A 26,048-nucleotide genomic window follows, 5' to 3' on the forward strand; every position below is an offset into this window, starting at 1 on the left:
TTGTAAACGATAAGTTATTAAATACTAGAAAGTATTAATAATTGTGGTTAGTTTTTCATAGGTTTTATCGTATTTTCAAATTAATCACACGACTCGTTCGCTAAATTACAAAATACGTGTCTGTTCATATTATAATGTAACTGCTGTTATTATATAATACACAAGTTTCAATTATCGACATGAAAATACAATAAAGACCGAAGAGCATAATCGAGTTTATACCGTATTTGTTATTATTTTATTATTATTATATTACATCAATCAATTTCGCTTCATAGAGAGAGAGAGAGAGAGAGAGAGAGGATTCTATTGAATAAACGCAATTGAAAATATACAAAAACCCTATTCAGTATATTTTTAGACGTTTTTAGAGTCTGAATGAAACGAGTTATGTATTTCATTACAGTTTAAAGTTATAATATATTTCATTTATACTCTGTATGTTTATTTTGTACTGCGAACCCTTTCTTGGACAGAAAGAACGCTCCAAAAGTCTCATACAGCGCTTTTGTATATTGGAAGTCTAGCATAATATTTATTTTAATAATATTATGGTACAATAGTCTGAAGAGTTCGTTTATTTAATTTCATCACTGGTTTCCGTATGGAAAAATCTCATAAAAGTGTTGAAGAAAAGCTTAGATTAAATGTATAAACTGTTGTACGTCATTAAATATTAGTGTTATAGTGAATCGTTATATTAAATGTTTAAAATTAAAATAAAATCCGTAATGGGTAATTAATGAAAATATCGTTATTTTGTGGTTTTAAGTCAATCTAAACTAAAAACAAATATTAAAAATAACCGTTGTGCATATCTGTTGATATATTATATTGATATATATCTGTTGATATCTTTTTATATAAGTAAGTAGTTACTTTTTAATAATTTTTTCTATGTACCTACATTTTTTCTTCTTATTATTATTGTTATTAGCCTTCAATAAAAAAATTGGATAGCTCATCAATTGGATGATAAGATATAGATAATATACAGGGCTGGGATTTTGATGCTCTTTTCATTTTTTTCTTTTTTTCAGAGGTTACTGATGTTTATGATTAGTACGATGCTCGCCTCATCACAAATCCGTAACATGTACTTTTGAATGAGAATAAGAAAATTTATTTTGCATTTTTTGACAATTTTTAATTTTAACGTCATTTTCTTAATTTTTTAGAACATTATTGGAGTTTTTTGGTCCAAAATTCAAACTTGAAATTTTATATTAAGATTTTACACGCTAACGCGAGTTTTATATAAATTTATAAATTTTTATATTTTTATATAACTTACAGTAAATGATTTGGCGTTCTTTAAATTATATTCACCCATCACTTCGGTAGATGTTGAAAAGAACTTCTTTATCTACAAAAATTTGCTGGGGGATAACAGAAGATCGTTTTTATTCGAAAATCTTAAACAATCTCATGTGATTCAGTGTAACAGTTCAGAGTGAACACTTAAATGAATAATCCAAATCTATCAAAATAGTTAGAATAATATAACGAAATAATTGTTTTTTTCAAATTAAACAAATCCAAGTTGAAGTTTAGCCTAAAGAAATCCTGAAGTTTAGCCTAAAGAAATCCTGAAGTTTAGCCTATACAAAAATTATTTTAATCACTTTTTTTATCACGCATATCTTACAATTTATTAAAAATAATAACACTATCTGCATTTTTTTAGTGCATTAAAGAATTTTTAAGGGAATTTTTTAGGGTTTTATAGGGAATTACATTTCCAGCCCTAAAAATAACGTATACAATATACATATTACATAATATATAATAATATTGAAACATGATTTAAAAATATAGCCATACAAAATGCTATTAGTCTAGGAGTTACTGGTGGGTTTACCACACCTATTTCTTGAAATCTTTATAGCCTTAAGAATCGGCTGATTCGTTGACCTGTTCGGGGGGGAGGGGGTCAATTGACTTTAGTGACTCATCCACCAACACCAAATGATTTAAAATAATTAAATTATGTTTTATAAAAAAAATTAGCTAATGAACGATTCTAACATGTAAAAACAATTATAGATTTTATAAGCTAAACAATTTTGATAAATGATAATATTTTTTACATGGTAAAATCTGAATTTTCAACAGGCGAATTTTTATAACACCATTTAAATCATTTGGTGTTCGTGGCTGAGGCAATAAAGTATTTTTGATTTTTGAGACACCCCCTCCCTCCCTACCACCGAACTGGTCTACGAATCAGCCAATTTTTCTATCGTATTCAGCGGACCCGATTCTATTAGCAATAAAAATGTCAAGGAAGCTAAAATAGCTGAGGTCAAACCGTCAGTAGTTCCCTTTCTATATATTAGAATAAACATAACAGCAAAGACCAATTAGATATGAACTAGTACAATCCACTGACGTTAAGATAATAATAAATTTAAGGACTGAAATAGAAATAATACACTACGGTATATTATATCATATAATATTGTTTATTCAATACAGCGGCAAGGATGGAAATGAGGTGGTTAATTAATGAAGTTAGATCAAAAAACATTTCAATAACTGTTATTGTTAGATGGGTGTTATTATAGCGTTGGAGCCGGAAGAAACAGATGCATCCAATGGTCTGGACTTGTAAGGGGGAGAATGGAAAAGTGACGCTATGACAGTTAGTATCTTTTTCATTAGGAATGTGATGGACTCCGATGGTTAATTTTGCACTTGAAAATATATTTATACTTTGGCCCTTGCCATAGGCGCAACTAGACCTCTAAAACGTGGGGTGCTATATATTTACAAACATAACATTTATGGTATTTCACTATAATAATGAAAGTTATATCTAAAAAATAAGGGGGGCTAAATTAGAACTTGGAGGTGCTGAAGACCCTTTTGCACCCCCCTGAAGTTGCGCCAATGGCTCTTGCTTGTAGTTGAAACTTTGAAAGCGTGATAGCCACCACATTTAATACCTATTAGTTAATAGTTTATAACATTATAATATTTTAAATTAAGTGAATAATAATATTAAGTTGTAAAAATCTTTTAAAAGTACAAAGTACCATATAATACAATATCATCTGTCAACCATTTCAAAAGATTGAGATGTTATATTGTTATTACGGTTTTATTTTGATATAGGAAAAGAACACTTTCGTACTTTTTTCATTATCATTATTTACAACTATTTAACTTAATGCCTACGGTGAATACGGTTTCGCTTCTTTCAGACGTACCATATGTATTTAGCATTGCTATTATCTACCTATTCAACTAATATATACATTACTCATAGTATGTAACACACTAACACAAATGAAACATTTTAATGCAAATATCCCCGATGTGGTTAATTCAACTATTCTGATTATGATTTAACAGCATACATAGTTGGTAAGTATTATTTTGTTAGTAGTTAGTAGAGCATATTATAATGGTAATGGAATACAATCGAAAGGAATTTAATGAAGTAGGTAGTACCTAAATGTTTGTGCAAATGTAATGACATATTTTCAAGAGTAAAATTTGAAACGGTTTTTATCTCAAATTCTATAGGTATTTTACTATACTACACATCAGCTGATGATGGTGGATAATAATTCTATTATTGAAGTACGTTTTTATGCATGTTTGCATTTATCATGTTTAACCACCGGTTATTAGCCGGTCAAACATTTAAATCCTAATAATAACTTTGATTATATTAACAATAGTTGGAGATAATTAGCTCTGTTTAATCTGTTAATCGCCAAATATTGTTTTTGTCCATCTTTTTTATATAATATTATCTTGTATTTACATTATAGTTTCTTTGGAAACTAAAATATTCATTTCATTTGAACACGAAACAATTTTAAAAAAAAAAAATAGTCAATAGTTTTTTGTTCTATTTTATATTAAACAGTTTTCTTTTGTGTATCACCAGGTAAATTATTGATTGTTTATATTGATAATATACAAATTATTCAATAATAATTAATATAAATCATATTATACATTTTATATTGGTCACTTATTATAACTTATTTAACTTTTAATTATATTAAATACCTTGTGCATATTTATTTGATAAACATAATATATTGATCATTAATATATAATATATACATTTATAAATTGCATGTATAATACAATTATTTATCCAGATTTCTATAAAGATATCAATCGTTAAAGAAAGTTAATCTAAATCAACCATTATGTATAATGCCAAGAAACGTCCTCATGATACTCAAAAAAATGTCAAAAAAGTAATGTCTACATTTAAATTTAAGCATACCTATTTAAAATAATAAATAAAAGAATTTTAGTCATTACTTAAAACAGCTAATAGAACAGCTAGCTAATATAGTTTAAGCCAACAAAATGTCCTACCAAATAAGATACAATAATTATAACCTACTTAAAACTGTTAAATACGTTCGTTACATATATGAAGATTTTTTTACTTCATTGATATTATTAAAATATGTGGAGTTACATAAACGCTTAATTAAAGTTAACAAACTGACTTATACATGTTAGGGGCATAGTTATGTTAGGTAATAGGTCCAATGTCCATGTATGGTAATGTCTAGATTTACGAAAAAAATACTTGCATGATTATTATTATGTAGGTTTTTTAAGTACTGAGGATTTATCATAGGAATCAAAAATAATTTAAAAATCAACAAATAAGTATAATATATGTATAATATATTATGACGTATGGTTTACTTTTTAAAATTTAAGGGGAATTTTGAAAAATGTTAAGCATTTTAAGAAGTATATATGCCTTTGGGTTCCATGTTGAGTTTAGATTGTACATAATGTATAGTAGGTATTTATTACTTTCTTTAAAAAAAAATAAATAGAATTCTATGTGCTAGTTATATTTAATAATCACAAAATACGTACTGTAGGTACCAAATTACAGATCATAAATTTATTATAGTAATGTAATTCCAAATATGAAATATTGGTCTTTCAAATTTAGATTTTGGTCGTATTTTACTTAATAGGTTTAAAGAAATAAGATAATAATATACATACTCAAAAACTATACATAAACCTATTTACAACGCATGTTTACTTCAGTTTTTTGTAGTACTTATGTAATATGTAATTAATAAATTTTCAGTTTCCGGGTGATGACATTATATTTTTAACAACTTTTACTTGTAAATACATGTAAGAATGGGACTTTGTTAATTCACCAACAATAATACTTTTAAACAATATTAGAGACTATAACAATATTTAACCCGTTTTATTCATAAATTAATTTATCACTACATATTTTGTAACACTTATTATTTTACAATATGCGATGAAAAAATAATTATTACATTTGTTAATAAATATAGACGGCGACAGCTGAACATATTGAACGAGAACAATTTCGTGCTAAAATGATTTTAAATTACGCCGAGCATTTATTGCCTGTAGTTTCAAAGGATAAATTCAAAAACCCATTACTCAGGTATTATAACTTTATTAAGTTTGGTGTCCAAATCAATTCGAATAGTTACACTCCGATTGAACAGAACACAGTGAATAGAATTGTGTGTAGTTTGCCACCAAAATATCAATCGTCGCCACTTTTATTGACACTAATAGAAGATTTAATTAATGTAAGTAAATTAATTCATAATGATACATTTGAGAATATATTATTAATATATTATTTTTGTGAGTCAAATTGTTCTCAACTAATATATTGACTTACGCTGATAATAATTATAATATATTCAAGCTGCAAATGAGAAAAATCAATTTTCGTGTATTCTAATATATTTAAGTATAAAGTGTCATCGACTTATTTTAATTAGTTTTTTACTTGCAATTTATTAATTTATTGTTTTTTTTTATATATACCTACTATGTATACGTATATGTTATGTAAAAACATATGACTATTAAAGCACAATTTACAGAATAAAACTCAAATTATGACTGAACAAATGTTTGAATGAAGTACCTATAATAAAATTATTAATTATTTTAAATTTTATGTTATTTTATACAGGTAAATCGCCTACATTTATTTTTATAAATATAAAATCAAATTATTCATGTGAAACTTTTATTGTTTACAATGTACCAAATTTACCTATTGGTTTAGTTAACAGATTGTAAATATTTTTATAAATAAATAAATATAAATTAATAATTTAATCTTTACGTAATATCGCATTTTGCTATATAATTGAATGGCTTTTTTTCAAATTATGTATTGCCATTTGCCAATGCTACTGCTGCTAGAGTAATGAGAACCTACTAATTTCAGTTACTATAACTTAATATGTATACCTAGTTATTGGTGACTGTTTAATATTTCTATAATATATTCTTAAAATAAACTATGGTACAATTATTTTTATTTAGAAATCAATAGAATATTATTCTATTGGAATTTGTGAAGTATGTATGTATTGATTATTTATTATTATTAAATGGCTTTATAGGAACACAAAATAACATCAAAAAAGTCAATAATACATATAGGGTTCGGTGATCTATACGACGATCATGAAGACCTTTCGTTTGTGGCTACACCGATCAAAAAAGAACTACGAGAAACTGCACATTTGTGGAAAGAATCAATTGAACATTCAAGGTTAAATCTTGAGCAAAATATCCTGCAATTAAACCCAATAATCGTTCAGATGATAAAATTGTGGAATGAAGATTACAAGTGAGTTTGTACCAAATAGTTTTCCAATAAAACTTGGTGGTAACAAATAAACTTTTTATAAAGTTTAAAATAAAGAAATTAAATAATATTCCATATCAGTATTATATATAGAAATAATATTTTATGGCCTAGGGTTGGGTGGTGGTTGTCCTCAGTCACAGAACGTGTTCTGAGTGCAAGCATCGACCAGTGTCACTAGTTCCCAGATGGGTGACCACCCTGTGTTTAGTGACAAATCCTCGCCATACATACACGTGTTCCAAATACTCCCCCCCCCCAAAAAAAAAGGCTAATGGCTAAAGTTGCCGGGCTTAAAAAAAGTTATAATATTTATTGAAACATTTGATTAAATTACAAAAATAAAATACTTTTACATTGTAAACATAATAATATTATAACATAGACGGTATGAAAGTTGAAATATTTTTTATTTAGTTTCAGCAATAAATAGAATTAACATGTACAACTGTTAACTATAATATAGGGTTTATTGAAAAAGATCAATATTATACAATAGATACCTTCTGTAGACTGTAGGTAGGTAATAATTTTATAACAGTAGGTATTTGTATTTTTTTCATTTAGGTATTTAAAAAATCAATTTTAAATTTTACTAGACACACACAGTTTTACAATATTATTCAATGGTTACATGGTTACAAATTAATGATTATTATTTATTTTCATAGTTAAATTTTCAGATTATATAAATCCGATTTTCTCAAGAAGTTTATCGTATAATTGGTGTTTGTTATTTAATTATAATCGACTTAAAATCGACGTTTTACATCTCAGTAAATATTCATGTTCCTTAGTCTCAAAAACCACAGGTACCTAATTGAAAATTCTCCGATCGTGTTCTAGTTTTCCTCATTTTCATCTGTTCGGCATTCAGATCATCACAACGTTTAGGTACTCAATATCCCTAAAAAAGTATCACGTTTTGACATTAAAATTAAAGAAGTATAATATAAGCCATAATACCGTAAAATGGGGTTACTTTGATAATTTTTACTGTTTTATGACAACTTTAGTTTTTTTTTATGGATAACTTCTGTGGTATTAACGATAAAACTCTCAAAATTAAATCTTAATTACTGCAGCTAGTTATGCTAAAAAAAGTTTTAATTTTTAAATTTCCGATATCATCTTATGAATATATTTATAATATATTATATTATATTATAATATTATAATGCCCAATAGGTACCCACTAATAATATATTTTACGATGATTCAAATACGAGAAAACCGTGTGTTACGTTAGATTTTTATAATAACCGATAAAATAATAAAACAAAATATTATAACTAACACTAATTACGCACTTTATTGTAGTACAGTACAACTATTATCGTAGTAACTTCCGTATCTGGTACCCACCGTTTTTCCCTAATCGAAATTCCCGAATGGTGTTTTGCCCGCAAATCCGAAAACCCGAAACCTTTTTTCCCGAATGTGCTTTTCCCGACGGTTATTGTTCCCGAAATAATAAATTTCAAAATTTCAAAATTTAATTAATAGTATATTGTCACGGTTTATTACTGCTGATTTTAATACATACCAGGAGCTACAATTTTTGAGGGCGATCGCGCACAATATTGTTTTGTAAGTAATAAATATTATATTGTTTATTTTATTTTAGATTCTGGGCGGAACGAGAAAGCTAATGGTTTTACAATGGTTTTTTTTTTTTATATCTTGAATACAAAATTTCCACTAGAAAAAGCGCTTTGATTTCAACATATAGTACCTTATCTTTTAGCAAATTGGATCAAGATGGTACTTTAGAGAGGTCATTTTTCGATTTTCTCAATAGTTATTTAATGCCACTAGAAAAACTACTGGCAAATTACGAAAAACCGCTTAAAATGGGATTTTAATTTCTAACGAATTGTTTTCACCGTAGAAACGTATAAAAAATTATAATATTATAATATTAATTCTACTTAAAGGCTATAATAAATAATAAAAATTTAAAAAATCCAGACTGATAAACCGTCTCCGCTCAGAATCGTTTTCCTTATACAATGATATTATATCATTTCATTCAAGTTTAATACAATCCATTATACATTGTCCCACTTGTAACCTACTGTACAGCAGAGCGAAATCCACTTACCCGCTTTTTTATATGTTTTTATTTTTATTATACAACATTGGCAATTGGCCGCTTTATACGTACTTATTATAAATTATCGAATTTTAAATATTTAATTATCACACTATAGCATTTATTTTTATTATTATAAATAAAGGCCTCAACAACATAGGTAATAAATTGGCCACTTTATACGTATTATAAATGATCGATTTTTAAATATTTAATTATTCCACTACAGTATTAATTATGATATTAATATTATTATTCAATTCGGGTAAAAAGATTTAGGTTATACGGACTTTTAGAAAAAATACCATTCGGGAAAAAGTTCATTCGGGAATTTCGATTCGGCAAAAAGGCGTTTGGGAAAAAAGGTTTCGGGCTTTCAGATTTTCGGGCAAAATACCATTCGGGAAAAAATTCATTCGTGTATTTCGATTCGGGAAAAATACCGGTAACCTCCGTATCTTGCAGCTAGGCATATGGTATAGGTACTTAGATGGCATTTTTCAATTTACATTGTATCAGTTCATATGCAACGTCAGATTTACTACGGCTTTTTTCGCTTAATTCATGTTCATAATGTATAGTTTCTGAATCATAAGCGTACATGCAACATAGTGAAAAAGTTATTTACTTTACGTAGGTACATAAAAACCTATATATATGATATACGATAGTGCCCAAACGTGTTACGAAATCAGAAACAAATGATGCCCAAACGTATAATTATTTTGTCCCCAAATGTGTCACATTAAAATATGACCAAACGTGAGTCTTAATTTCAAAGATGGAACCACACGTAACTGCACACAAAGATTATTATTATTTATATATATTTATTTTTTACTATCTACATATTTACATATTTCATGAATATTTATGTATAATGCATACGTACCTATTTATGTATATATTATGTGCCTATGATATATGTTATGATAAAACTTGTTATGTTCTAAAACGATTAAAATTGCACAATTTTTTTCACAATTTTTTTCATAAGCAGCAATACAAAAATTTATATATTTATTGATATCATAAAGAAAAGTTGTGAATATTTATGTATTTATATTTTATATGTTAAACGCGAAAATTAATAATTGGATTTCGTAACAAACGAATCGTAAAAATTATTGTTAACCTGTTAAACAATAAATTATTATCAATTATTAAATTAATTAATAAATAGTATGAACTGTATCGTTTTAACAAAAAATAAACAAAATATTCAAAATCTATACCTATTTACATTTTTTTTTTTTTTTTGATTATGTACTTTACAACTTAACGCCAATTTATAATATTCACAAAAATATAAAATTTCTATTCACTATGGTTATTACTTATTATTTTCTGCATTACAATAAAATAAGCAAAACTAACTGGCCAAAAATGTAGTCAAATTTCATTATTTTTTGTAATTTTTTCTAACGTTTAAGAAAACTACCTAGGTACTGTCAAATTAATAATCTACTGATGTCAAATCATTTTTCTTAAATTGAGTAACATCATATAAATATTATTTCATAAATTAAACCATTAGGTCAAAATACTCATAAAAATAACATAATCAACGAAAATTCATGGGTTAAAAAGTGGTAAAATTTTCTGGGCTAACACATCAGAATCTAAAATTGTATTATACAGTTAGTATTGTTGAATGATGCTATATTATGATTAAACTTTATGAAATTTAAAAACTTTCTCGTTACAGAGGTATAACTATCCTAAATTCTGATAATTTAAATGAAGAACACATAAATTATAACATAACAGAGTTTATAAATTATATATTGACAAAATTAAAGGTCGTCAACGACGCTATGCGAAGCGAATGGTTTTTCCATGTAAAACAATTATTTCAACAGGTTAGGTTTTTAATTTAACTATATTTTATACGTTAAATTAAATTTTTATTTTTATTCACATTTCAGAAAAAACACAAAACAAAATTACCAATTACGGAAAGCAAGAAAAAACAGTCGACTTTTTTTAATTTTGTTGCTCACGTCATGCAAATGCATTACAAAGAATTCATACAAAAGACTATTAGAGAGTATACGGAATTTATGTCTGACCCTGAGGTAATATATTATTATTATAAAATAATGTAAATGTATCTTAGCTATAATTAGATATTATGCACATGCATATTAATAAATGTATTTATAATTGATTATTTTACAATTATTGCATTATTATTTTGTACATAAAAATTTCTTTATATTATATAAGTGAAGAAATAAGTAAATAAGATTACTTATATGTTTACGATTATAAATTAAAAAAGGTAATTCTATCAATTAATAATCTATGTTAAAATCTAAATTTATTAATATTCGATGGTAAACCATAAAACTACTTTGAATTCATTTAAGGTATTTAAAAATTATATTCCTTTACATTTTAAACATAACATACCCACATTTATTATAAATAGAACAATTTACAAAAATATATTAAACAATTAAATAATGATAGATTAATAATTATTCCTATTTTAATAAATCAAAAATAATGGGTGGAGAAGGTAAATTACATAGCGTGATACTGAATAACAATGATGTGGAAGTACCGAATACTCATATTTTATTTTATGCAAATTTTAACAACTAAATCTATAACTTTTACACTCACTTTCTTATACTACATGTTGTATATTTAAAATGGTGAAAATAGATTTGTTTTTTATTGATAATACGTTCTACTTTTTACAAAATAATGTAAAATATCATAATTTCGATTATTTGAATTGTTACAGGTAATTAAATTATAATAATTGTTGAAAAAAAAACCATCTAATTTAAATTGCTACCTTTTGACTAGCACGTTACTTATTTAATTTTACTAATTGTACAGTTAATTTTTGTAAATATAATTCAGCGTAATTTTATTTCATAACTATTGTGCTGTAAAAGAAAAATCCAATTCTTAAGACAAGTTTAATATACAGAAATGATTCGTTACGATATGTGCCATCGTATGAACGTTTACGGGATTTTATTATGTCAATTTGTGAGAAGATAGAAGAAATATCGTCAAATTTGATACGTATTGAACATTCCTTGTACGAAGATTATCATACAGATCCATTTTTGGAAGTAAGTATAATTAATATTATTTTACATCAGCTAAGCTGAAAAGGTTAATTCTAGTTTAAGCTGTCTATTCGGTAGTGCTAGCTAATATCTACCGATTAATAATATTATCATTTATCATTTATCACTGACTGAATTTTCGTTGGATTCTCGAATCACTTTTTTGAATAAAAACAATAATTAATTATAGTTTTCATAACACAGGTAGATTTGGATTGTGACATTATTTGTGAAAATATTAAAAATCTAAAAACATACTTGGATAATTGTTGGGAACAGAGAAAAGTTTCTAAAGAAAAAGTTATAAGATACCTTCATTTAGTAAACGGAAACGCCGAAAAGGAAGTGGAAATATTTTTATCCAAAAGCCATACTTTCGATGAATATAAAAATGCTATAATTAAGTACCATGAAATTTCTTCGGCTATATTGTCTGACATACTCCCAACGGCAAATATAAGGGTATTTCAAATTGATTTCACTGAAATTATCAATACCTTACACAAAAAAGCAAATACATTTAAGAACAACATTATCGCTCATATGAAGACTGCCTACTCAGTTATTGGCAAAAAGTAAAATTTTAATATTAAGTTAAATATTATTATATAGTACCTAAACCTAGTCTCATGATACTAAAATTATTTTACATTAATTATTTTAGATTAAATGAACAATATTCGTATTTTGTTGACGTAATATTAACACCACCAGAAAATACCGACGAACTAATAAAACTTATCGCCTTTATCGCTGACACAAGAGACAATATTTTACCTAAACTAATGAAACAAACAATCGAAGTGTTATCATGCGAAATATTTTTGATGGATTTTGTAGAATTTACGAAGGAAGAACTGAAACAAAAGACTAGTACATTCCGTTGGGTCAAATACACCAACGATACAATTTCTATGAGTTCTATAATGGTTATAAATAAAACAAAGGAATTTAAAGAAGTTCTACAGGGGCGTATTGAAAATTTCAACATCGAGCTGGACATCTATAGATCTGAATTGGAAGAGTTTCGGAAATTGGGGGACATAAATGATATAAAAATATACGCTGAAAAATCTCAAAACTTAGATGATAAACTAAATGAAGCTTTGGAGACAATTGATGAATTCAACAAACAAGAAAAATACTTTCAGTTGGAGGAAAGTGCATATCCACTTCGAAAATTTGTAAATATACCTACATTGCTCAGAAATAATAATTGTGTGTTTAACGAGTGTGTGTTTAAGGTTGCAGATTCTTTAGCACCATACAAACTGCTATACGATAACTGTTCAGAGTTTATCGTAAATTATGAAAACTGGATGAATGCTACCATTGGCACATACGACCCAGAGCAGATCGATCAAAATGTGACTAATTACTATCGTAACTTATCAAAACTCGAACGAACATTTATGAAAAACCCTGCCCCATTGGAGATTGCAATAAAAGTAATAATCGTATAATATCGTATAATATTGATAATGATTCTTTTTTTTTTTAAATTTAAATAACAATTTGGGTAAGTCGTAGACCATAGGTATATGTGTAGAGTTAGTCTTGTCAGCAGTCAGTAGTCGTGTGGTTTAGTCCCAGTTTCGCACACAAATTATTAGTTGTACGTTGATCCATTGGTCCAAGTGATTGGTCTATTAATTTATCATTAAAATATAAAATAAAACATTATTCAAACATTATACGACCATACCATAAAACCTAGTTACTCTTGGTAAAAAGAAACTTATGTTTCAATTTGTTAAACAACCTATGAAACAACCTATATCATTCTTATAAATAATTAATAGGTAATAAGTAATACTTAACTGTAGTGCAAATCATACCTATAATTTGTTAATAGATAATAGATAATGTTATGATATTATGATTTTATGATTTTATTAATCTTTTGAGTTATTTAAGTAAATGTTTAAAGCGGTAATCAACAATAAATATCAACATCGATATTACATAAATCTACTAATTTTAGTTTAAAATTAAAAATGTGGTGATGGTTTTATTCTGTGTAATATTAGGTACGCCATATTATGAACACTAATATCAAGTACCTATATTCTTTATATTGAATGGGAATAAGAATAATAACAAAGTAATACAAATAGAACTGTTGATCAGGCACAAACACTGTATTTTAATAGACATATTATCTAAGTCTTTGTTAGGTTTGAATAAAACAGCTTAATAATATTATATTGCTATGATATAAAAATCAAAAACTCATGATTTGGTCAGATAATGTTTTTTTTAAATAAAGTTTTATCATATCATAAGCAGTTTAGTAATTTAAGAGTTAAAAATACCTAGTTAAAAAATGTTCACTAAAGTTTTATTTAATTTAATTTTAATTCTAACAGATGTCCCTGAAGGGTATACCTACAATATTGTATTTTGTTTTTAATACTTACGAAAGTCAAAGTTAATTATAAACATAGTCAGAAGACAGAAAACTGAAAAGTACTATGTTACTTTGCTAATCGAATATTAATTAAACCTAACATAAAATGTTTAAATCTTGTCAGATATAAATCATTACATATAAATAAACACAAAAATGATAGGTACGATAGTACTCAGTCCCTCATAAATGTTAATCTTTCCATAAGTATCTCGTTTAAGTGATAAAAACAACAAACACATCATTGCGGTAAATCACCATACATATTATTTATTTTATATTTTACTATTTAATTTAATTATTTTAACATAAAAAGTACTAAGTACAAACATCATTAAACTAATATTTATATAATAAACGTAAATTTAAACCATATATGAATGTTAATGTTAATTGTTAAACATGATGATATATACTATGTATACAGGTGCGGACATTGATCGAAACATTTAAAAAAAGAATCCCAGAAGTATTAACATTGGGAAATTTAGGCCTTAAACGACGTCACTGGGAAGATATTTCAAATATAGTCGGTTTTGTAATGTTTCCCGATCAAAATCTAACGCTGGCAAAAGTTTTAAATCTCAACCTCGGTAAATTTGTACCTCAATTTGAAATAATTAGTGATGGAGCTTCCAAAGAAAATAATTTGGATAAGAGGCTAAATACTATGGTGGAGGAATGGAAAGATTTAAACTTTACCATATTAGACTACAAGTATAATATACATAATTTAAAAGTTTAATAGTTGTAAGACGAAGATAATTTTATTTTATGTTTTAGAGATTCGGGAACATATATTTTATCGGGTATAGATGATGTACAATTACTACTTGATGATCACATATTAAAAACAGCTACGATGAAATCTTCTCCATTTGTTAAACCTTTTGAAAACAAATTATTGTATTTCATTTAAATTTACATTATTGAACAGTATACTGTAATAGGTTTTTCATTTTTATACTAGAGAATGGGAAGCTAAAATTACTACTTTGAATGAAATAATAGAGTTATTGGTCAAAGTTCAAATGACCTGGATGTACTTAGAATCAATTTTTTCATCTCCAGATATACAGAGACAAATGCCAGATGAATCACAAAAGTTTAATGCAGTGGATAAGGTAAAAATATATTATGAATTATTTAACTCTGTGGCGTATTTTTTTTTGGGGGGAGGGGGGGGGGGAGGGGGGGGGGGGGGGGGGTTCCAGGGTCTCGACCCCTCCCCCCCGCAGAATGAAATAATATAATTATTAATTTATAACTTTCATAACTCATTTGTAGAGTTCGAGACTTTTTGTATTTGCATGTTTCTTTGTAGTGGTCGTAGATTATTTTAGGTAAGTTATAAATTTGTTTTATGAAATGGTGAAATTAAATACAAGTTTAAATTTGCATATCTTTGCATATTTCGTCATATTTTAAAAAAAAGTGCATATTTGTACAAATTCAAATTTTTTTTTTTTATTTTTGTGTACGTACAATTGTCGGGAAAAAATCATATTTGACTATCATTAAAAAATATTTCTTAAAATAAATTATGTTCGAGTAGGTAGCATAGGCACAAATAGCGTTTGAGATTTGGGGAGGCTGAAGCCTGAAGCCCTAATATTATAATATTGAAAAAGCTTAAAACAAATTACAAAATATTTCAGAGGGCTGTTAATTCAAAAAAATTGAAAATACGCCACTGATTTAAATTTAAGTATGAATAGTTAGTACATATATATATATATATAAACATGTATTATGTACTTTACAAAATCATTTGACCATGCTGGAAATTTGATGGATACTCTTCTAAATTTCTAACACAAATAAAAACATTATGGTGGTTTTAGAAATGATTAATAATAAAAGTGGTATAAAGTTTTTTATTTAAATTCTTCTTATCTATAGATATTGAAGATTTTAAGTTCTTTAATATTATATCTTATACTATCTTATGAATTTCTTTTGCTTGATTGTTTTTAATTGAAAAATACCCTATTGATTTTTTTACATTATTTACTTATTGTTTTACATTTGTATTAAAGAAAAAACACGATCAATTTTTTAAACTTCGTAATGCTTAAATCGAAAAGTACATTTTTTGCGAGTGACTCTGAATCAACACAAAACTCTGAAATGGCGCTCATGTTTTCTTTAATTTTCAGATATGGAGGGACTTGATGAAAGATATTAACAAATCAATGAATATTTTACAAACAGTTAATATAGAAAACATCTTACAAAATTTAAAAAAAAGTTATATGCTATTAGATTTGGTGCAAAAAGGTTTAAATAATTATCTCGAAACCAAACGACTGTACTTTCCAAGATTGTTTTTTTTATCAAATGACGAACTTCTTGAAATCATATCAGAAACCAAAGACCCGAAGAGAGTGCAGCCACATTTAAAAAAATGTTTCGAAGGAATAGCTTCACTTATTTTTACTGAAAAACTGGATGTTATATCTATGGTATCTAGTGAAGCAGAAATCGTAAATTTATCAATAACAATTAATACAGCGAAAGCTAGAGGTCAAGTTGAGAAATGGCTATTAGACTTAGAACTATCAATGAAAACTACTGTACGTGCAGTAATCGGTAAGGCTTTGTTAGCTTATCAGAATACCGTTAGACATGAATGGGTAGTGCAATGGCCCGGACAAGCAGTCTTAGCTGTTTCATGTACATATTGGACTGTCGAGATGACACAAGCAATCAAACAACATCCTGATGGTCTTTCGGTATATTTGAATAAATGTAATAGGCAGATCGATAAAATTGTTAAATTGGTTCGAGGTGTATTGTCAGTTCAAACGCGATTAACGTTAGGTAAGGTTTTATTGAACTGCAACTTATAAATGATCTCTAAATAATTATTAAAAAATTAAAAAAATATTCACACTGAAACAGGAGCGTTGATTGTAATCGACGTCCATGCCAGAGATGTTGTTGATGACTTGGCAAACAAAAATATTCGTAAAATAAATGACTTTGGATGGATCAGCCAATTGCGATATTATTGGATAGTAAATAAAAATGTGTGCCGACAATAACAAACTGGTATCAATTTTTTTTTTTTTCAGGATGAGAATTTATTTACTTCTATGATAAATGCATCATTGGCTTACGGTTACGAATACCTAGGTAATTCGGCAAGATTGGTTATTACTCCACTCACTGACCGTTGTTATCGAACACTGTTTTGCGCTCTTCAATTAAATTTGGGCGGTGCGCCTGAAGGACCTGCTGGAACAGGCAAAACGGAAACTACCAAAGACTTGGCAAAGGCAATAGCTAAACAATGTGTCGTTTTCAATTGCTCAGATAGTATGGACTACATTGGTCTTGGGAAATTTTTCAAAGTTATATAATTTTAATTGGTATTACTGATCTTTTTATACCGTCCTAACAGGCGTTTATTGTTTATACCTAGGGTTTATTGTCGTGTGGGGCATGGGCATGTTTTGACGAATTCAATCGCATAGATTTAGAAGTTTTATCAGTAGTCGCACAACAAATATTGACTATTCAACGAGGTATACAGGCTGGATTGATCAAGATATTTTTTGAAGGATCAAATTTAACATTAGATAATACTTGTGCTATATTTATAACTATGAACCCTGGTTATGCCGGACGTTCAGAGCTACCGGATAATTTGAAAGTAATTGACAAATATAAAACGATTTTTTTTAGCTAATCTTTATCTTTAAATAATATTTCTTTCTTATTTTTGTATCTGTTATTTTTAAAATATTATCTATGGTCTATCAAAAACTGTTTTAATATATTTAAATAAAATATGATTTTTGTTTTCAGGCTTTATTTCGTTCAGTAGCGATGATGGTACCCGATTATGCTTTGATATCTGAAATAGTTTTGTATTCCCAAGGGTTTAGCTTAGCTCGTTCGTTGTCGGTAAAAATTGTAGCAACGTATAAATTATGTTCCGAACAGCTTTCGTCGCAAAACCATTATGATTACGGTTAAAATAAATATACAATATACATAAAACTAAAATTCATAATTACAAAAGATACATACTACACAGGAATGAGAGCGGTTAAAACTGTGCTGACAGCAGCCGGCAATCTAAAACTGAAATACCCCGAAGAAGATGAAAATATACTCATGTTGCGTTCTATCAACGACGTTAATTTACCAAAGTTTCTTAAACATGATATCCCGTTGTTTAAAGTAATATGGGTTATTCTACGCACAATACAATTACCCATTCACTATTCACCTAATTAACGATAATATCACCGGTGCTTATAGGGATTAACTTCAGATTTGTTCCCTGGAATTGAATTGCCAACACCAGATTATAAAATTCTCAACGCCGCTATAGAAGAACACTGTAAAATAATGAATCTACAATGTACTCCGTTCTTTGTTGAAAAAATTCAACAAATATATGAAATGATGATCGTTAGACATGGATTTATGATTGTGGGTTTGCCGTTTAGTGGTAAAACATCAGCCTATAAAGTACTCAGTGGTGCATTAAAAATTATTGAAACCAATGTGAGCATAATCATATTAACCGTATTAACCTTCAGTTCTTTTTTTTTAATCTGACATAGTTGTGTAATAAAATTAATAAATAGCCCTGTCTCGTTGTGCCAGTCAATAAATGTTTGATGACGCACAGAATGAAAGTATATAGATCCAACTATCCAAGAGCATAGACGCGTTCCCAATACTCGACTTCTTATCTTCATGAGTCTTATGTAACATATTTAATTGTTTAAATATTTTCACACGACTCATAAGTCATAAGTCATACATTTTAATCATAAAGTTGGATCGGCAAATACTAGTTTTTTACTCAAATGTCCAGATATTTTAATTTAAATAATAATTAATAGGAATTCAAACTTCAGATAAGATTTTCTGAAATATTAGAGCACTACTACTCTACTCATATAATCCTTATTTGATTATAAGCAATAAACTTATTGTTCAATAATTGAATACACTACACCGACATGTTGAAAAAAAAACATTCTACTTCCTTGGAAATTAAAAATGTATAATATAATGACTAAAAAGCCACAATGACGACGATTAATGAAACGGCTATATGACGTAAGCGCCAAAGTTACAAAAATGACATATCAATCATATCATTTGCGCCAAAATTCGTAGGCCATAAGCGCCAATCTAATATTATATAACTGTTAAACCCAACAAATTACAGGAACGCCAAAGGGGCAAAAATGAGTTATCATTCAAACCAAAATTAATATTTTATAAAAGTAGTTATTTAAAAATTTCGATCTTATAAAAAATTATCAATAATAAATTCTTAAAAGATAATATACCTATAATTCTAAAATTAGTATCAGTTATTTAATATATTATATTAACCGTGGCACACAGGTACCTATCTAAGATTTTGACGCTTTCATACGATACAATTTTGGCACTTTCGTACGATAAAACTTTTTTTTCTGGTCTCATTTTGGCGCTTATGTCATCTACCGAGTGAAACATAATACAATGATAAATTATTGTTATTTATACTAACGTTTCATATAAATAAAATAAAATATAAAAGCAAGAATACAAATATCTATAAATAAACTAGGTACAATAAAAAAAATGGCTCAACATAAATATACAATTTCATATTTTTTAATTCAAGTATAATTGTATGATTTAGAACACTTCCATCAATTTGAAACTTATATTATAATGATACCTTATAATAAATTATGTTTATTTTAATAAAAGAAATTAATGAATGAACATAAAGTCGAAATTATGGTAATAAACCCAAAGTCTATAACATTGGGTCAACTTTATGGTCAGTTTGATCTAACATCACATGAATGGTCGGACGGAATTTTAGCTGTTGGCTTCAGAAAATTTGCTTCCTCAACTAACCTCGATAGAAAATGGTTGATTTTTGATGGTCCAGTAGACGCCATTTGGATTGAAAGTATGAATACCGTGTTGGATGATAACAAAAAATTATGTTTAATATCAGGAGAAATTATACAACTTGCTAACACAACTAATTTGATCTTCGAACCTATGGACTTGGATGTTGCATCGCCGGCCACGGTAATCGAGTGATACCAACTTGAATTTATTACGATTTTTTTATTTTCTTTTACCATAAATATTAACATATTATATTCCATTGTTGAAGGTTTCAAGGTGTGGCATGATTTACATGGAACCAGTTTCATTAGGCTGGGAGTGTTTAGTAACTTCGTGGATAAACCAATTGTCCTCTTACTTACCGCCGAAACACAAAGAGGCATTACATAAACATATCATACGGTTCACTCGGTCAATATTGTTCATGTTAAGACGTTGTAATATTAACGTATATAACATATTATATAATAGAATAATAGAATAATAGAATAATAAAAAAAAACTGTTAGTGATTTCAATTTATTATACTATAGGAAGTGTTTCCTACTAGTGATATGAACTTGGTTAGATCACTAACAAATATTTGTGATACTTATTTTAAACCATACTATGACGAAGAATATTTAAAAACAATCTCACAGATTGATATGAGATCGCAAATAGAAGTATAATACATTTTGTTTCCAAACTCATATAATTACTATCATTGTATCTAACTTTATTTTTCTACAGTGTGTATGCTTCTTTTCTTGTATATGGTCAATGGGAGCTGCATTAGATACAAGCAGCCGTATTAAATTCAATCTCCTGTTTCGAGCATTGTTAGAAAATAAATTTCCCAAAAAAGTCGCGTATGCATTAAATATACCACTTGAACTATGTCCGTCACCAGATAAACCATATACGAATGCAATTCCCAAAAACGGATTAGTTTTCGACTATAGATATGTTATAAACAAAAAAGGCAAAGGAGAATGGAAACTATGGACAGATTATATAGACGATGAACCACCGATACCGAAAGACATTCCATTCAATGAAATTATAGTTCCGACAGTAGATACAATTAGAAACCATGCACTAATGGCATTGTTATTAGAAAATAATAAACCAATGCTGATGGTAGGTAAAACTGGAACAGGAAAATCGGCTTACACTATGGTATGATAGAATTCACATGTCATTGTAGCTATCGAATCAAAAATAATATTTACATTTTTTTTCCGTTACAGAATTACATTTTTACGAAAATTGACAAAGAATTTAACAGCTCGTCGTGTATTAATTTTTCCGCGCAGACTTCGTCAAATATTACACAGGACATAATTATGAGCAAACTTGTTAAGAGAAGACGTGGTCTGTTTGGACCTCCGATCGGAACGAAGTGCATAATATTTATCGATGATTTGAGTATGCCACTAAAGGAGTACTATGGCGCTCAGCCGCCTATCGAGCTATTGCGCCAATGCATGGACAAATTCCCATGGTACGACCGTAAAGAATTAGAAGCCATACACCTTCAAGACGTTCTAATATTATGTGCGATGGGGCCTCCATCATCAGGAAATACCGTGACTCCTAGGTTTAGTCGTCATTTTAACATAATCGTGACAAACTCATTCGACGATATCACAATGGTTTCAATTTTCAGCAAAATTTTATTTTGGCATTTGGATAACAAGTTTAGAAATCTTAAAAAAAAACGTTATAATTGTTTCTATAACTAATTTTTATCTATCGTACAGAGGTTTTGGCAAACAGTTTGATTCATCTGTTGATCAGTTAATTAATTCAACGTTAGAGGTACATAAAAAGAGCATTGGATATTTAATGCCAACTCCAGCTAAATCACATTACTTATTCAACTTAAGAGATTTTTCTAAAGTCATACAAGTAAATATTGTCCAAACATTATTTTAATGCCTAACCGAAATAAAAAAATTGATTGAATAATTACTATTTAAGTAAAATGTAGGTACATCCTAATTTATGTTCTTATAAATGTATATGTATACGTGTATAGTCGATGTAAGGATGATTATATTTAAATCAAAGGTATCAAACATTTTTATTTTCAATTTAATACAATTTTTTTTTGATTAGGGAATTATGTTTTCTGTTCCTGATACTATTACCGATGTAATTTCCATGAAACGCCTTTGGGTACATGAAATACTTAGAGTATACTATGACCGCTTAGTAGATGAATCTGATCGTGAGTGGTTTTTCGATAATTTACGTTTTGTCTGTAAAGAATTCCTAGACGAAGACCTAAATCAAATGTTTATTCATCTTATCACAACGGATAACAAAATAGTAAATTATTAATAAATAAACTTTTTTTTATTATCAATTAACAAATTAAACAATATTTTTTTTATAAATAATTAGGTAACTCAAAATGAATTGCGCCAGTTGATTTATTGTGACTTCTCTAATCCTCATTCTCAAGATAGAAATTATAAAGAAATCCGCGATTTAGAGAGTCTCCGATTGACAGTTGAAGAATTTCTCAGTGAATTCAATCAAATGAGCAAAAAACCTATGCATTTAGTGCTTTTTAGATTCGCTCTCGAACATTTATCCCGGATTTGTCGTATCATGAATCAGCCACGAGGGCATGCCTTACTTATTGGTTTAGGAGGATCAGGTCGCCAGTCGTTAACAAGACTAGCTGCACATATTTCTCAATACGAACTATTTCAGGTATTAAAAACAAAATTAAGTGCTTCTTCGTCGTTGAAATATAATATTATTTTACTTAGATAAAACTAACTCGCTTATATGGAGTAAATGAATGGCATGAGGACTTGAAAAATATATTTAAACAAGCTACTCTTGCGTTTGATCAAAATGTTATATTCTTGTTTACGGATTCAGAAGTAAATAAATTATAATAAAATATAATACGGATATAAAAAAAAAACGATTTTGGTATAGATAAAAAATGAAGGAATGGTTGAAGACATAAACAATTTACTAAATTCAGGAGAAGTACCTAATCTATTTGTTATGGATGAAAAAATAGAGATCTGTGATAAAATGCGTGAACTAGATAAACAACGTGACAAAACTTTACAAGTAATTAACAGTTATTGAGTATTTAAATAATGAATGTATAATAAAAATACTACGTTCAATTAGACTGATGGTAGTTTAACCGGGTTATTTAATTTATTTATTCAAACTGTGCGAGATCAACTGCACGTGTCGTTGGCATTTAGTCCAATTGGCAATGGCCTTAGAACAAGAATAAGGCAATTTCCATCACTTGTGCAGTGTTGCACCATTGACTGGTTTCAGGTAAAAACCAAAGTTACGCGTTTATTCACCTTGGCTATATGCATTAAAATGATGTTCTTTTGAAAATATTATCATTTATTCATTATACCTTATAAGTATATGAATACAAATTTAACTGCAATAAAATTATTTATTTCATCTTAGACTTGGCCATCGGATGCTTTAATAGCTGTAGCTAAAAGTTTTTTAAGTGACGTTGAACTAACAGATCATGAACGCAATGTTAGTATTAAAATGTGTCAACAATTTCATATAACAACTATAAATCTGTCTGTAGAATTTAATGCTAAATTACAACGTAGAACTTATGTAACGCCAACTTCTTACTTAGAAATGATCAACACTTTTAAAGATGTTTTAAGTAAAAAACGATTGTAAGTTAATAGTTTTAAAACAATATTATAGTGATCTATAATGTATTATTTCATAACAGAGAAATAATTACTGCAAAACGTCGGTACGAAGTTGGATTAGAAAGATTGCAGAACGCAGCTGACGATATAGAAATTTTGCAAAAAGAACTAAAATATTTAGAACCTGAAATAATAGCTGCTTCTAAAAAGGTAAAAATAATTATGCTGAAAATAGAAAAAGAAAATATAGAAATATCAAAAGTTAAACAAAACATTGAAATAGACGAAGAAAAGGCACAAATAACTGCAGCCGAAGCACAAGAAATAAAGGACGAGTGTGAAGCTCACATGGAAGCTGCAAAACCTGTATTGAATGCTGCTCTTGCTGCATTAAATACATTGACTCCTGGTGATATGACATTTGTAAAATCCATGAAAAATCCTCCTAGTGGGGTTAAATTGGTCATGGAAACTATTTGCATCATAAAGGAAGTAAAACCTGACAAAATTCCTGACCCATCCACTGGAAAAAAGGTGGAAGATTATTGGGGACCATCAAAAAAATTACTTAATGACATGAAGTTTTTAGAACATCTCATTAATTTTGATAAGGATAATATACCAAATGCAGTGATGAAAGTTATCAACGAAAAGTATCTTACAAACCCAGATTTTGAACCAAAACTAATTAAAAAAGCTTCAACTGCTGCGGAAGGCTTATGTAAATGGGTAACAGCAATATCTAGTTATGACAAGGTGGCAAAAGAGATAAGACCAAAAAGAATTGCTCTAGCTGAAGCAGAATCTATGTATAATAACGCGATGGATGAACTTAAAGAAAAACGTTCACAGCTTAAAGAGGTTGAAATGAAACTGAAACTCGTGCAAGAAAACCTTGAAGAAAATGAACGAAAAATGGCAAAGTTACAAGATAATGCTGATGAAGTACAAACAAAAATGATACGAGCTGAAGATTTAATAGGTGGATTAGGAGGAGAAAAACAACGATGGGAGCAAATGGCCAAAGATCTCGGAGAAAGATATTTAAACCTTACAGGTATGTCAACATAATCTTTAAAAGCTCGATTAGTATAAATATAAATACCTAAATTATTCCATTTCAGGTGACTTGTTAATAAGTTCCGGTATTATTGCATACTTAGGTCCATTCACAATGGATTACAGAAGCAATCAGATCAAAGATTGGGTGAAAGAAATCCTCGAAAATAAAATTGTATGTTCTAAAGATTTTCAATTAAGTGCAATACTTGGACAGCCAGTCGTAATAAGAGCTTGGAATGTAGCTGGGTTGCCTACAGATTTATTTTCTATAGATAATGGCATTATTGTCATGTAAGTAAACTGCATAATTTGATACAAACAAATAAAACTAAACATCTGTGTTCTAAATTTCTAATTATTTTTCTTCAGGAATGCTAGACGGTCGGCTTTAATGATTGATCCACAAGGACAGGCAAATAAATGGATTAAGACAATGGAAATGGAAAACTCTTTAAACACAATACGCTTTAGTTCGTCCAACTATATTACTGTCTTGGAGCATGCCATCACTAGTGGCCAACCAGTATAAAATATATACTCCTTCTTCTTCTTCTTCTTCTTCTTCACCTTTCAAAATTCTATCCAAAATATATTATGAGATCAGCCAATCTTGTTCTACATCTCCATGTGTATTTTCATATCATTCCTTAGTCGTTAACCCATATCTTCTTCAGTCTTCCTTTCCCCTCTTTTCTTTAACATTTAATTCCATAGCCACTCTCACTACCTTTGAGTGTAACCTCTATCCTCCTATATGGTTCAAACTTTCTGCCATTTTCTAAACTGAGTTTTCTTCCTTAATATTATTTCCCGTACCACATGGTTAGGTTAGGTTAATTCATCACCACATGTATTTATTCTGCAGCATACTACCTTTACTCTCATTAAGAATATCAACTGCTGTGGTTTAATGACACTTGATGTGCTCCTCCAAAATTAATTTATACTTCCCTCCATGTACCACACTGCTCTTTCATCGCCTTTCCTCATGTACACTCCATACCCTGGCCTATCACTTCCTAAATGGGCATTCATGTCACCAGCTATCACAATATAATCATTTGATGGTATTCCTTACACTATCTCAATATCTCATCAGTATTTTAACAAACTTATCTTTATAATTCCTCACACATCCTAATTTTAGAGTAAAATATGTAATTACTACATTTAACATTTT

General features: G+C 28.2%; 1 protein-coding gene across 1 annotated transcript in view; it reads left to right on the forward strand.

The window, feature by feature from the left end:
* Positions 1–5,363: 5,363 nt before the first annotated feature.
* The window catches only part of LOC132948342 (dynein axonemal heavy chain 7-like), a 34,127-nt gene continuing 13,442 nt past the window's right edge, over positions 5,364–26,048 (forward strand). The window contains exons 1-34 of the mRNA XM_061018769.1: positions 5,364–5,434; positions 5,480–5,585; positions 6,420–6,649; positions 10,471–10,624; positions 10,691–10,840; positions 11,675–11,861; positions 12,063–12,429; positions 12,519–13,038; positions 13,099–13,302; positions 14,692–14,981; positions 15,048–15,170; positions 15,235–15,388; positions 16,424–17,087; positions 17,169–17,284; positions 17,342–17,620; positions 17,692–17,922; positions 18,078–18,243; positions 18,310–18,455; positions 18,537–18,785; positions 19,998–20,330; positions 20,419–20,598; positions 20,684–20,815; positions 20,883–21,311; positions 21,383–21,831; positions 21,896–22,043; positions 22,254–22,466; positions 22,542–22,856; positions 22,916–23,032; positions 23,091–23,231; positions 23,295–23,453; positions 23,598–23,827; positions 23,887–24,863; positions 24,931–25,159; positions 25,238–25,391. Of these exons, the coding sequence (XP_060874752.1) occupies positions 5,364–5,434; positions 5,480–5,585; positions 6,420–6,649; positions 10,471–10,624; positions 10,691–10,840; positions 11,675–11,861; positions 12,063–12,429; positions 12,519–13,038; positions 13,099–13,302; positions 14,692–14,981; positions 15,048–15,170; positions 15,235–15,388; positions 16,424–17,087; positions 17,169–17,284; positions 17,342–17,620; positions 17,692–17,922; positions 18,078–18,243; positions 18,310–18,455; positions 18,537–18,785; positions 19,998–20,330; positions 20,419–20,598; positions 20,684–20,815; positions 20,883–21,311; positions 21,383–21,831; positions 21,896–22,043; positions 22,254–22,466; positions 22,542–22,856; positions 22,916–23,032; positions 23,091–23,231; positions 23,295–23,453; positions 23,598–23,827; positions 23,887–24,863; positions 24,931–25,159; positions 25,238–25,391 (8,613 nt within the window). The remainder of the gene's footprint in view (positions 5,435–5,479; positions 5,586–6,419; positions 6,650–10,470; positions 10,625–10,690; positions 10,841–11,674; positions 11,862–12,062; positions 12,430–12,518; positions 13,039–13,098; positions 13,303–14,691; positions 14,982–15,047; positions 15,171–15,234; positions 15,389–16,423; positions 17,088–17,168; positions 17,285–17,341; positions 17,621–17,691; positions 17,923–18,077; positions 18,244–18,309; positions 18,456–18,536; positions 18,786–19,997; positions 20,331–20,418; positions 20,599–20,683; positions 20,816–20,882; positions 21,312–21,382; positions 21,832–21,895; positions 22,044–22,253; positions 22,467–22,541; positions 22,857–22,915; positions 23,033–23,090; positions 23,232–23,294; positions 23,454–23,597; positions 23,828–23,886; positions 24,864–24,930; positions 25,160–25,237; positions 25,392–26,048) is intronic.

The sequence above is a fragment of the Metopolophium dirhodum genome, chromosome 7, assembly GCF_019925205.1.
Source record: "Metopolophium dirhodum isolate CAU chromosome 7, ASM1992520v1, whole genome shotgun sequence".
Taxonomy (NCBI): domain Eukaryota; kingdom Metazoa; phylum Arthropoda; class Insecta; order Hemiptera; family Aphididae; genus Metopolophium; species Metopolophium dirhodum.